This window comes from Carcharodon carcharias, chromosome 15, assembly GCF_017639515.1.
Source record: "Carcharodon carcharias isolate sCarCar2 chromosome 15, sCarCar2.pri, whole genome shotgun sequence".
In the NCBI taxonomy this organism is placed as follows: Eukaryota; Metazoa; Chordata; class Chondrichthyes; order Lamniformes; family Lamnidae; genus Carcharodon; species Carcharodon carcharias.
This window is the reverse complement of record NC_054481.1, coordinates 46,751,147-46,765,892: the sequence shown is the minus strand read 5'-3', so window position 1 is coordinate 46,765,892 and position 14,746 is coordinate 46,751,147. Positions and strand designations below refer to the sequence as shown.

Below are 14,746 nucleotides of genomic sequence, written 5' to 3'. Positions count from 1 at the left end.
CACCATTTTACGTGGGCGGGCCAATTAAGGCCTGCCCAGTGTGACGTCCACTTGAAAGTGCTGTGCACTCCCTGTGCTCGGCTCAGGTTTGAAAACTTTATTAAAGGGAGAAAAAAAGTTCCTGACGTGTGTCCCCTCATATGACACTGTCACATGAGCAGGGACATGTCAATTACTTTTACTTAAAACTTTTATACACAATTTAAATCCCTCATGAAACCTCATCCTGCCCTTAGATGAGGTTTCATGTTTTTTCTGAAGGCCGCCTGGACTCCTCGCCTGCCCACTAACCTTAAGGTTGGACAGGCAAGTTCATTAATTGGGTCAATTACTTTTTTAAAGGCCTTAAGTGGCCGTTGACAGTTTGGCGGGCACGCAGCTGACTCCGGTGTGCGCCTGCCAAACTAAAGATTGGAATGACGCATGGTGACGTTGGGACGCACACCCATTGTCACCCTGCGTTATTTTACGTGTCGGCGAGCGGGCCCAGCCCCTGCTCGCTGACCGGAAAATGCAGCCCTATATTGCAAGAGTGACAACTTCATTAGTTCTGAAGTGGGTGTGAAGTGAAGGACATTTTGAAATTGTGAAACATGCTGTGTAATTGCAAGTGGTTTCTTTCTCATTCTGTAAGGACTCATATACTCTAAAGGAGATTATTGCACTCTTTAACCTTTTGGATTGGGCCCTCCACACATAGACTGTGGTTTCATCATGATTATTTGTGTTTCATCGAGGTTACAAAAAAATTGAAAACTTACTGAACCTTGTCAATTTGAATATATTTCATAGTGATTTTTCTAATAAACTCTTTTTCTCCCATTTCAATAATTGCATGGTCAGTAAAAATGAAAGTACATTGTGATATACCTGCCAAAGAGCTGTTTTTGTGATTTTCGTGATTCAGTTGAGTGGTTTCTTAGTTGTCCAGCAAGTGCCTCATTTGCCTGGATATCATTGCAATCTGCAAGTCTTTCGACTTCAACGTGAATAATCACCTTAAGCAACTATTGTTTCACCCCAGCCTAGTTGTAAAAAGTATATCTACCACACCAGTGGATCTCCCAGAACATTCTTCATCACAGCTCAGCCACTGCTGTTTACTGCTCCCCTGAAGCTGCAACAGCCAACCTATTTAATGTCAATAGTTGCCTTACCAATTGATATTTAACCTCCTTAGCATTTTGACTCATGTTTGGGTGACAATGATCATGTTAATCAGTGCTGAAGCTCCGCTAGAGAGTTATTTTTAAAAAAGCAATAATTCAACCATTAATTCTATAAAATCAAACAATCACGCCAATCTTTTCATTTCTTAATGGTTTCGTGTAACCATTACAGTAGTTCCTGGGCAACAAACTCTTACTGTTTTCCTAAGAGCAGCAGTTCAACATACAGTTGTGCACTGCTGAGCATATGATCTTGTAACCTCTTGCTCAATCCCTGCTGCTTGTCAGGATTTGTTTGAAGACAGATATGATCTCTGTGGCATCAGTTTTGGGACCATTAGCTTTAATTTCTTTTTCACGACCATGCACAGTTACTTCTTAAGATGAATATCTTGTGCGTGACCTGTGTGGTAACTCCTGAGTTGCCACACAGCTTAAAGGGAACATTGGTTCCACCCATTCCTACATGAAGGTGGCATTTAAGTTACATTCAATGTAGATCTTAATCTGCATATATAAACAATCTCCCACCTGTTTTGGATGGTTGAGTGCTGGGTGCTTGTTTAATGTTACTGAAAATTGAAAGAAGCAAACCTTGGATGTTGAAGAGGTGTCTGAGGTGCCCACCAGTTTTCTTCTGTTTGCTTTTCAGGTGAGAAATGGGTGAGCAGCAATTGAACTTCACCCCCATGTAAGTGAGAACTTATGAAATCAATGTAATGCAGGTTTTCAATTATGTGGAGAGGCTCAGGTTGCTCTCCTTAGAACAGAGAAGGTTGAGGTTGGGGTAGTGGGATTTAATGGAGGTGTTCAAAATCATGAAGGATTTTGATGGAGTAAATAAGGAGAAAACTGTTTTCACTGGCAGAAGGGTCAGTAATTAGAGGGCCCAAATTAAGGTAATTGGCAAAGGAACCAGAGGAGTGATGGGAAATATTTTTACATAGTGAGCTGTTATGATGTGGAATATCCTGCTTAAAAGAGTAGTGGAAGCAGATTCACTAATAACTTTCAAAAGTGAATTGGATAAATACTTGTAAGGATAAATTTACGGACCAGTGGGGAAAGAACAAGGAGAGTGGGACTGATTGGATAGTTGTTTCACTGAGCTGGCATAGTCACGATTGGCCGAATGGCCACTTGATTGTATAATTTTACATACTTTTGATGTACACTGGGTGCTACGTATGTTAGCTGTCTTTAACATAAAGGTTAGTAACCCAGAGCGAATCCGCTGTCTGGCAAGTAGTGTGTCATAATGAAGAACCTGCTGTGGCTGATTGCACCATTCACACGGATGTTTCTAATCCCTTTGCTGCTGGACTGTAATCTGATTGATGGTGTGATTATGATGCCTTAATAAATTTCAATGTCAGTTTACTTGAACATTTGGTTTAATTTGTATGCTGCTCCCTACACTGTTTATAACAAAATTGATTTGCCTGTAACTGCAGACTGATTATTATTAATCTGAAAGAGCAAGTTATGAAATCGGGTCATAAATTAGCCTCAACCCTTTTGATTGGTCAGTGCTGCACTCATCCCTCTCTAGAAACATTTCTTCATCAATTGACAGTTATTTTCTAGACTTGGAACATGGGAACACTGCCAGGCCGACTCCCAAATTTCAGACCTCACCCAGTAATGACCTTATACATTTTAAAAATATTGTCTGAAAAAGCTTCCTGTATATAATTATAATTATAAAAGAATGAGGTAATGACCAAAGATGGGATGGTTCTGACATAAGTGAACCTTGGCAGGAAATGAAGGAGAGAATTAACTCCAGGATATATTATTCCTGATCTTACTGTTTAAACTAAACACTTGGGAATGAATCGAGAAATAGTTACAACACAGCAGGAGGCCATTTGGCCTTTTGTATTCACGCCTGCTCTCTGCAAGAGCAACTCAGTTGGCCCAAAACCCCTGCCCTTTATCCAAAACCCTGTAAATTTTCTCTCTTCAACTACTTATCCAATTCCCTTTTTAACTTCATGATTGAATCTGCTTCCACCACACTTTCAGGCAGGACATTCCAGTCCCTAACCACTCACTGTGTTAAAAAAAAAATTCTCGTGTCGCTTTTGGTTCTTTTGCCAATCACCTTAAATTGGTGTCCTCTGGCTTTTCTCTATCTTTTGTGAGAAATGGATGTTTTTAAAAAATATCTTTGGGGAATATTATGTTATTCTGTGAAAAAGGGTGTGTGTGTGTGTGTGTGTTTGTATGATTTAATTAAGCTAGGCAGAGATAAATAGGAGACAGGTTGTCTGGGGGGTTTAAATTGTGAAAAGAGTAAAGGTGTTAGGTTTGAGGTACAAGTGAATAGGTTAGATCTAACATTTGCATTTTTAGATAAGTTGGGAGTTTGTTTGAATATCAATGGGAAGTCATAAGTGACAAGTAATAAGGATCAAGCTGAGGGATGCCAGTCTATTAAGGATGGAAAGATAAATTTAAAAAGTGATTTGAAAGCAGGAGAGGTGATTGTTGGGGTAGTGGAGAAATTGCCTATTGCAAGGGTTCAGTTTATTCTAGGGAATTTTATTGCTGGGTCACAGATATTGACTATGCCTACTGTACTAGAACAGCCTGTTGAAACACAATCAACAGAGGTTTTGCAGAAAGAGCGTCCTGGATTGTTTCCAGATTGTGTGGTGATGAGATCACAAACACACAAGTTTAAGCAGGAAGAAGAAGATCTTAAAAGACTAGAGAAGGATGCTGAAATTCTGTTGCCTGGACCAATCTTTGAAAAGATTACTGAGGAGGAGAAGATGAAAGAGGATGAGATTGCGGTGTTTAATTCATTCAAGTTAGTGGAGTTTCAGTAGAAAGACCCAGACTTGAAGCAATTATACCAGTCAGCTTATTCTGAAACAGAAGCAGGATACGCTGCAGAGTGTTAAGAACAACGTGTTATTGAGGAAATGGAGACTGCCTCATGTTCCGACAGATGAAAAGTGGGAGATAATGCACCAAGTAGTATTACTACCTGGGTACTGGAATGAAATTTTGAGAGTTGCTCATGAAATTCCAATGGCTGGATATTTGGGACTCAGGAAAACTCAAGCTGAGATACAAAAACATTTCTATTGGCCTGGACTACATAAAGATGTAGTCAAATTCTGTCAAACATGTCACATATGTCAGGTGATAGGAGAACCTCAAGCAGTGATTAAGCCTGCACCTTTAATTCCAATTCCAGAGTTTGAGGAACCTTTTAACAGGGTTCTGATTGATTGTGTAGGCCCCCTCCCTTAGACTAAAAGTGGGAATCAGTATTTGCTGACAATCATGGATATGTCCATGAGATTTCCAGAAGCAAAACCTTTAAGGAAAATTACAGCAAAGATGGTTATCGAGGAGTTAACCAAATTCTTTACAAAATATGGATTAAAAGATTAGGGTTCAAATTTCATGTCACAGCTGAATAAAGAAGTAATGAACAGCCTAGGAATAAAGCAATTTAGTTCATCAGCCTATCACCCTGAATCACAAGCTGCCTTAGAAAAATGGCATCAGACTTTAAAGGCTATGGTTAGAACATATAGTCAAGATTATCCACATGATTGGGACCGAGGGATTCCATTCTTGTTGTTTGCTATTATGGAATCCCCTAATGAGTCCTTTTGAGTTAATTTATAGTCATGAAGTAAGGGGACAATTCAAACTGATTTAGGTGAAATTAGTGAGTCAAAGTTCTGAAATGACTCTCCTAATATGACGAAACTCAGGGAGAGATTAAGTAAGGCATGTAAGCTAGCTCAGAAACATTTAAAGGTATCTCAACAAGCGATGAAGGCAAAGGTAGATAAAAGTGCAAAGGCTCATAGTTTTGTGGCTGGGGAAAAAGTGTTAGTATCGTTGCCATTGTCAGGTGGACCGTTGAAGGCAAGGTTTAATGGATCTTACCAGATTGAAAAGAGACTGAGTGAGGTAAACTATGTAGCAAATACCCCAGATAGATGGAAGAATCAGGGAGTGTGCCATGTAAAATGCTCAAAAGATACTTTGACAGAGATAATAAACAGGAGGTGGTACTGGCTGTTGTAAGTAAGGAAACAGGAGTAGAAATTAAGGATTCTGAAATTGACCCTCCTCTGATTAAATTGGGCAATGAGGAAGCCCTTAAAAATCTAAGTGTGATGTTGGGTTACCTTCCAGAAAAGCATTGGAGCGATTTAAAAGAACTGTTGCAGTCACAAAAAGCAATTTGTGGAAACAAACTGGGGAAAACAGATTTAGCTATTCACGATGTTGATGTAGGGAATTAGGATTCAATAGAGCAACACTCATATAGATTAAATCCACTAAAATTAGCTCATGTGAAAAGAAATTGAATTTATGCTTCAAAATTACATCATACAGCCCAGTCACAATAATTGGAGTTCTCGTGTCACTTTTGGTTCTTTTGCCAATCATCTTAAATTGGTGTCCTCTGGCTTCTCTCTATCTTTTGTGAGAAATGGATGTTTTTAAAAAATATTTTTGGGGAATATTGTGTTATTCTGTGAAAAAGGGTGTGTGTGTGTGTTTGTATGATTTAATTAAGCTAGGCAGAGATAAATAGGAGACAGGTTGTCTGGGGGGTTTAAATTGTGAAAAGAGTAAAGGTGTTAGGTTTGAGATACAAGTAATGGCATCGTAATGGTGCCAAAACCGGATGAATCACAAAGACTATGTATTGATTACTGAAAAGTGAATGCAGTAACAAAGGCAGATTCATATCTTATTCCACAATTGGAGAATTGTATCGAGAAAAAGGGACAGTCAACATTTATCACAAAAAGTGACTTGCTGCGAGGATATTGGCAAGCACCCTTATCGGAAAGGGCAAAAAAGGTTTCAGCTTTTGTGACGCCTGACGGTCAATATCAATGCCAGCTAATGCCCTTTTGTATGATAAATGCACCAGCAACATTTCAGAGACTAACAAACACAGTGATTGAGGGACTGAGCAATTGTGCTGTTTTACTTGATGATTTAATAATATTCTGTCAAATGTGGGAAGAACATTTACACCATTTAAAGGAACTGTCTGATTGATTGCAGGAGGCCAATTTGATTGTAAATATGGCTAAAAGTGAATTTGCACAAGAGCAAGTTACATATTTAGGCCACACTGTTGGACATGGTTAAATGGCCCCACGAGATGCAAAAGTTAAGGCTATTGTGGAATCCCCAGTGCCTGAAACAAAATGGGAAATTTTGAGATTTCTAGGCTTGAGTGAATTTTATTGGAAATTCGTACCAAACCTCAGCAGTGTAGTTGCTCTGCTGACTGCATTGTTAAAAACCGAAAAATTCCAATGGACACAGGAGTGTCAGAATGCATTTGACAGCTTGAAAACTGTACTTACTACTTACTAAGCCTGTTCTATCAGCACCTGATTATACAAAGCAGTTTAAGTTGGCTATTAATGCCAGTGATGTGGGTGTTGGTGCTGTGTTGCTACAAGAAGATGAACTGGGAATTGAGAAGCTGGTGGGATATTTCACATGGAAGTTGAATGTAGAGACAATATTCAACTATAGAGAAAAATACTTTAAGTTTGACGTTAGCTTTGCACCATTTTGAAGTGTATGTTGCAAACAATTCTTCAGAAACAGTTATATATACTGACCACAATCCTTTGAAGTTTCTGGAAAAGTTTTGGGACAAAAATGTAAGACTGTTTCGGTGGAGTTTATTATTCCAACCATTCAATTTACAAATTATACATGTGGCTGGATGAGAAGATTTAATTGTGGATGTGTTGTCAAGAGGTTAAAATTCAAAAGAACTTGGATATTGGCAAATGAAGAATGGCTGGAACGAACTCTATTTTTATGCAAGACTTGTATCTATTTTCATGGTTAAAGCATATACACCAAAGTGTAATAGTTTTGTTTGTATACTTAAATATAGTAAGGATTCGAACTGGGTGGGAAAATGAAATCATCTTTTTGAAATTATGATAGTTCATTTTTTGCCAAGAAGGAAGGTGTGAGAAATGGATGTTTCTAAAAATATTTTTGGGGAATATTGTGTCATTCTGTGAAAAGGGCTGTGTGTGTGTGTGATTTAATTAAGCTAGGCAGAGATTAATAGGAGACAGGTTGTCTGGGAGGGGTGGTTTAAAACATTGAAAGGATAGAGTGTTAGGGTTGAGGTACAAGTGAATAGGTTAGATCTAACATTTGCATTTTAGATAAGTTGAGAGTTTGTTTGAATATCAAAGGGAAGTCAGAAGTGACAAGAAACATGTTTGCATCTTACAGAAGTTCCATAGATAAATAGAAGGGGGGATATTATATTTTATATTATATTATATATATTATATAAACTTTTCTATTTTTACTTAGTTCTGTTGAAGAGTCATACGGACTTGAAATGTTAACTGTGTTCCTCTCCGCAGATGCTGCCAGACCTGCTGAGTTTTTCCAGGTATTTTTATTTTTGTTTTGGATTTCCAGCATCCGCAGTTTTTTTTGCTTTTATTATATTTTATTGACCTGAAAGCAAACACAAGATGGAAATATGAAAGATCTTATATTTGGAAGGATTTGAGTTTCAAAAATTTGTGAAAACAATGGGACCTGAGATGAAAGGAGGAAAAAGTTATTTTAGAGTTACTGTGGAGAGCTGTTGTAGTTGTAGATCTGGAGCTGTGTGATGTAGCAATTTGAGCTATGGCTACAGCTCTGGGCTGGGAGAGGATGCAGGTTGAATCAACCATCCAGTCAAGCCAGAAAAGTCTTGGGTTGCCAAAAGCAGTTTTATTCTGAACTTTGGATTTTCACAGCAGAGTGGAAGAGAGTTACAGGTCATGTGGTATGGCTTTATTAAAGCTGCAGCAGTTTGCCTTGGGAATATCACTGGATTTTTATAGCTAAACATCTATAAGGGAGTGTTGCCTGGAAGGTGTTTATTTGTGGGTCCGACCAAGTAGAGAGTCTTTTTGGGGGAATGTGTTGTAAGACTAACCTTAATTGTGCAACTGTAGACTTGTATGCTTAAGTTTTCTTTTATTATTAATAAAACTTTTACTTTTATTTTGTTAAATCCTAAGTGTTACTGGACTGCTGAGATCAGAATGTCGTGCTCTTGTTTTCAGAATGCAAAAAAAAAAGGTGTATTGAAATAGCCAAGTCCAGAGGTAGCAAAAGCATAGATGAGAGTTTTAGCAGTAGATGAGCTGAGACAGGGGAGATTACAGAGGGCAAGGCCACGGAGGGATTTGAAAACAAGGATCAGAATTTTAAAATCAAGATGTTGCTTGACTGGGAGGCAGTGTATGTCAGCCTCTGACAACTCCCCGAAAACTCAGGAGGATTGAAATATTGTATTTGTACTTCTGCAGTTTTCACCCTTACTTCTTGGATACACCCCATTCAAAGTTGGTGACTTATCAACTTTAAGTACAGCTAACCTTCTAATACCTGTTATTTATTAATTTTTAGCCAACCAGGTATCTCAACTATCTCCACTTTCACTATTGGCAGGATTTTTCAGATTGGGAGGTTATCTGCCCAGTGACCTGAAGTGTCAGAGGGGATCACATCCCCACCAATACCAGCTACCCGCAGCTACTTAATGCTCTAAAAAGGGTTAATTGGCTAGAGACAGGACTTCTGTCCCTCCCTTGGGACAAAGTCCCTTCTCAGAGGGCTGCAGGCCAATCTTATTGGCTGGCAGCTCTATAGTCCCAGCAATGCCTGTAGCAACAGTGGGCAAGGCTGAGACTGCAAACAGCCCCCAGATTCCAAGCCCTGAAGACCAGGACTAGGTAGGTGCAGGTAATTTCGTGGCAGGGTCAGGAGGTGAGGCCTTGGGAGGTGGGTTTCCCCATACATCCATGCCTCCGTGCATTAACCCCCTTTTGGGTCCATAATCGCTCCACTCTTACCACCTGTTTCCTATTTATATGCCACAGAAGACGTGGATTCTCATTTATGTTAGCTACCAGCCTTTTCTTACACTCTCTTTTTGCCTGTCTTATTTCCTTTTCACTTTCCCTCTGAACTTTTTATATACAGCCTGGTTTTTACTTGTATTATCAGATAGATATCTGTCATGCTGCCTCATTTTCTGCTTCATCTTACTCTTTATCTCTTTCATCATCCATGCCCAAAAGGGAGTGGTATTGGGACAAGTAAAGAAATAAAAGATGTGTCTAAAGGAGATGTTATGGCAGAGTAATGAACAGCTGCTATCCAAACTCAAACAAAAAGAGAAAAACAAGAGAGAAAACACAAAACCAGCAAAGAGAAAGGAAACAAATTCAGGACAGAGGTTACGATTTGAAATTGTTGATCATAGTGTTGAGTATGGATGGCTGTAAATTCGAACTGACATTGAGCTTCACTGGGACATCAGGCGCAGAGGAGAGAGCTCAGAGTGGGAGCAAGGTGGAGTATTAAAAGTACAGGCGACTGGAAACAGGGGGTCACTCTTGTGAATTGAATGGAGGTATTCTGCAAAATGGTCACCCAATTTGTGTGTGATCTCCCCAGTCCTTTTGAGCGCAGCTTTCCATCTGGGGCAGGATTGCAGAATTTGTTGAATTTACCATTACCCTGATGCCATATGTTTTTCTATTAAATGGGGCTGAAAGATCTCTTGCTAATTCTATAGTTTAATGCTTAGAGCTTTCAGGCTCCATTTTAAATTTAACCCTGCCTGGCTGGGTGTCCCAGTGTTGGAACATTCAGGAAATAATGGGAGGCGAGGAAGAGGCAAGTGCTTTTCCAGCATTGTTTGTGGGCCAGGAGGAACAGGAGTGCTTTCTCCCAGCATTCCCAGGCTAACCTACCTCCCTCCCTGTGATCACTGACTTAGCCAGTGCTCTCCCAATGCCCTATTTCTGTCCCTGATCCCCCTAAGTCACCCTTGGACCTACAAACTATTATGATTTCCAGGTTGCCTGACCAAAACTTCCCCTGCCCCCATTTGAAAATCCACCTGGTGTACATTGTGACCAGCAGTTTGTTCATCACTTGCTGCTTAAAGAAAATTTTTGCTTATTAACCTTGTCTGTCTGGTGTAGGTTTTGGGAGGAAGTCAGAAGCTTTTAGTTTTCTTTTGTGCCTTGTTCTGTGGTTGAGAAAGCAGTGGACCAGCTCTTGGGCTCACACTAATACTGCTCTGAATCAATCAGAATGGAGTGCACACAGTGACCAGGTGTCAATTCCTTGAGTGTTTTTCTTCCTCCCAGTGCACCTGACCTTCACAGCATCACACTCTAGATTGGTAACTCAGTATTGAGAAGGAATCTCCCATCTGTAACATTGGAAATTAAATATTCTTATAAACAATTGTATCTGATACTGAATTAATTTAAAAATAAACTTGCAGAAAGGCACCTGCACTACCACATAATGCATCTGTATACAGTGGTCTGTTGCCGTAATTTAAAAACCAGTGACTGGATTTTCAGTAAGTTTTATTAATTACTTTCTTTTCATATCCCCAGGATCCTGTCAAAAACAATTGGTAGGTGCCACCACAGAACCGTGAACACCAATTTGTCACCCTGATAATTTAAAAATAATTTATTGCATGCGCACCAAATGTGGTGTGATTTATTTTCTTCAAGCTATTCTCTAATTGCTGGAAACCATGCTGTATACAGAGGGCAGAAATTTCCCTTCATCTGGGGACGTTGTGCGGGGGCGGGCGGGAGCAAGTGTGAACCCGATCGGCGTCCCCATTTGGGGACATGCTGCCATTTTACATGGGCGAGTCAATTAAGGCCTGCCCAGCGTGGCGCACACCCGGAAGCGCTGTGCGTTCCTTGTGTGGGCAGGGTGGGGGGAGGGGTGCGGGATTCCCTGAGTCGGGGCCTGCGCTTGCACGTGAAAGAGCCCTCAAATCTCTCTGAGGCACGGGGGTGCCTCAGGAAGATCAGTTTAAGTTCTGGAATATTTAATGAAGGTGAAAAAAAAATAAGGCCATGTGAAACTGTCATGTGAGCTGGGACATGTCCATTAACTTTTTTCAAAAATTTTTATTTAAGTAATAAACCCTTCATGAAACCTCATGCCGCCCGTGGACGAGGTTTCTGAAAAATGCAAAGGCCGCCTGGGCTCTTCGCCTGCCCGGCAGCCTTAAGGTTAAGCTGTGTGCCCACCAAACTGACAATTTAAATGACACGTGATGACATTTGGCGGGTGTCCCGAAGTCACCGCGCGTCATTTTATGCATCAACAAGTGGGCCCCACCCCCACTCACCGATGGGAAATTGCTTCCCAGAAGTACTGATCTGTAAACCAGGCACTCAATACACAGATCATTGTAGTGCAAGATTAGGGCAGTATTCAGAGGAGAACCAGAACAGATTAATTGGTTGTTTATTTCATTTCCTGTTTGTGGCACCTTGCTGTACATAAATTGACTATTGTGTTTTCTTCGATAACAACAATTTACTTGGTGCTTTGAATGTAAAAAAAAATCAAAGTGTTTCATGGAGGTGTAAGAAAGACAAACCCCATGCCAGAGAGAGATTATAAGGAGTGACCTAAAGTTTATTGACAGAAATGGATTTTAGGGGTGTTCTTAAAAGAAGAAAGGGAAGAGGCGGAGGGGTTTAAAGACTGAATTCTATAGCATGTCATCAACATCCTGGGGTTACAATTGATCATAACCTGAATTGGACCAGCTATATAAATACTGCAGCTAGAGTACTAATATAGCTGCATGAGCAGATGAAAGGCTGGGAATTCTCCAGCAAGTAACTCATGTCCTGACTCCCCAAAGCCTGTCCACCCTCTACATGCACAATTCAGGATTGTGATGGAATACTCTCCACTTGCCTGGATGGGTGCAGCTCCAGCAACACTCAATAAGCTCAACACCATCCAGGACAAAGCAGCCTGCATGATTACCACCTCATCCACAAACATTTACGCCCTCCACCAACGCTCAGTGGCAGCAGTGTGTACCATCTACAAGATCCACTACAACAACTCACCAGAAATCCTTTGACAGCACCTTCCCAACCGTGACCTCTACCACCTTGAAGGACAAGGACAGCAGATGGATGGGAACACCACCATCTGCAAGTTGCCATCCAAGCCACTCACCATCTATATGGAACTATATCACCATTCCTTCACTGTCACAGGCTCAAAGCTCTGGAACTCCCTTTCTCACTGCACTATGGGTATACCTATACAATATAGAGTGCAGTGGTTCATGAAGATGGCTCCTCACCACCTTCTCAAGCACAATTAGGGATGGGCAATAAATATTGGCATTGCCAGTGATGCCTATGTCCCATAAAAGAATTAAAAAAGTTAAAATGTGGCCTGAAAACATGTCAGAAAGATGACAAAAGAATTAATGACAATTTCGCTTAGAGATGTGTTCTTGTTGGGAGAGAGGCAAAAGATGGTATGGATCAAAAGCAGGCAGTCTTCATAATAGAGAGGATGCAGGATAAAATAGGAACCTGAGGTTGCAAACAATCTGAAATCATTGATAAGAGTACTGAGTTTGTGTTAGGATGCTGGCTTTGGTCTTCTGAGGACCAAATGAATCCGCAATAAGATTTTGATAAATGGGCAACACATGGCAGACAGAACTCAATGTCAGTAAATGTGGGGTGGTCCATACCCTGTATTTAAAAAAAAAAATTAAACTAATGATTCCACTTTGTACAGGGAAAAGTTTGGTGATATGGAAGAGGTGAGGGTTTTGAGCCTTTGGGTTTACAAGACCTTTAACTAGACTAATACCAGGAAAGGGAGGGCTGTCTCATGAGGGGAGGTTGCTCAGGCTATGCTTATATCCGCTGGAGTTTAGAAGAGTAAGCGGGAACTTGATTTATACATATAAGATCCTGAGGCATCTTGACAGGGTGAATGTGGAGTGGATGTTTCCTCTTATGGAAGAATCTAGAATTAGAGGTCTTGTTTAAAAATAAGGGGTCACCCATTTAAGACTGAGTTGAGGAGAATTTCTTGAAGGTCATGAGTCTTTGGAATTCTCTTCCTCAAAAGATGATGGAAGCAGAGTTTTTGAATATTTTTAAAGAAGAGGTAGATACATTGTTGATAAGCAAGGGGATGAAAGGTTATCGGGGGTAGGCAGGAATGTGGAGTTGAGGTTACAAACAGATCAACCATGATCTTATTGAATGGTGGAGTGGGCTGAAGGGGCTGAGTGGCCTATTCCTGTTCTTAATTCATATGTTTGTATGCTAAAATGTTAAGGCCATTAAAAAAAAAGTTAATGGAATATTTGGTTTTATGGCAAGAGGTACAGGGAGTATAAAAGTTGAGATGTGGACCAGGAAGAACAGGAGGGTGAATGGATACGAAACCTTAATTGGATTATTGTGTGCAGTATACACTGACATTTCTGCAATTTGTGATGCTAAAAAGTACAGAGTAGTAACGAATTAATTTGTCAAGGAAAATAATGCAGATTGCATCAGTTCTCCTATAAAACTGCTACATCTCCTGCTCCTTCTGACAATGTTATTGGCTCAGGCCATTTTACAGCATATTCTTTAACCTTTACACATGATCATGGTGAGTGACATTTACTCCACTGAATTTCTTTCTGTTTTAGATCATTAGTCACACCAAGGATGTTTGCTGTACTTGGGTATATTTGTAAAGATAACTAAGATAGTGAGGGGCTGAATACATTGAGAGAATTAACTGTTCTCCCTTTCTGCCCAATCAATTTCTGCACAATAATTTCAAAATACAATCGTTATAGTGCTACTCATACCGTGAAAGTAAGGTAGTTTGTGTTGCTCATGGCTATCACATTTCTCCTGTATTTGTATTTATGTCCCATTCTGTAGTTTCCTCGTTTCTCACAAAGAGACTGTCGAAAACTCATAGAAGTGAGAAGTGATTTTTCTGTTGTGGGTACAAAAGGTGAAGTAGGGACTAGAGCTCTGTAATGGGAAATGTAGGGAACAGGGGTAGCACCCAGAATGGAATATGGAGAGGGGCATAAATAACTTGGGGCTGGGATGTCCCTGAAATGATGGGGGCTATTTTTAAACTTATGTACTGTGGCTTTATTATTGGATTTTCTGAGCATAGCACAGAGCAACCGGTATGACAGGGAGCAGAGCATGCATATAATTGGTCCTTGTACCCTCATGATGAATGACACATTAACAGTCATGCGGTCACTGCAGATAAATGAGGTGTCTGGAAATGGACATACTTGGATGAACACAATCATTTTTATTGTATTATTAAGATTGCTGTTGAATGCTGTTGTGAAGTTTTAACTATAATCCAAGAAAGTCTGTAAGAGTTCTGCTAGGACTGTCAAACTGAATTGGATGCAACATGTTCATCTTAATATGATATTACTAATTTCTGTCACTGTGCAAGTTTACAATCTGCCCATTCTTTCTTCCAGATGATGTTCCACCATATTTTAAGACTGAGCCAGGGCTGCCACAGATTCACTTGGAGGGGAATCGCCTCGTCTTAACATGCTTGGCAGAGGGAAGTTGGCCACTTGAGTTTAAATGGTTACGAAATGATACAGCTATCACAGCATTCTCTAGTGAATACAGGTAATGATAGAGAACACTATTCCATAATTGAAATCAGTA

General features: G+C 40.1%; 1 protein-coding gene across 1 annotated transcript in view; it reads left to right on the top strand.

The window, feature by feature from the left end:
* The window catches only part of sdk1a (sidekick cell adhesion molecule 1a), a 954,785-nt gene that overhangs the window by 306,784 nt on the left and 633,255 nt on the right, over positions 1-14,746 (top strand). Inside the window, exon 2 of the mRNA XM_041207300.1 lies at positions 14,548-14,707. Coding sequence (XP_041063234.1) covers positions 14,548-14,707 — 160 coding nt within the window. The remainder of the gene's footprint in view (positions 1-14,547; positions 14,708-14,746) is intronic.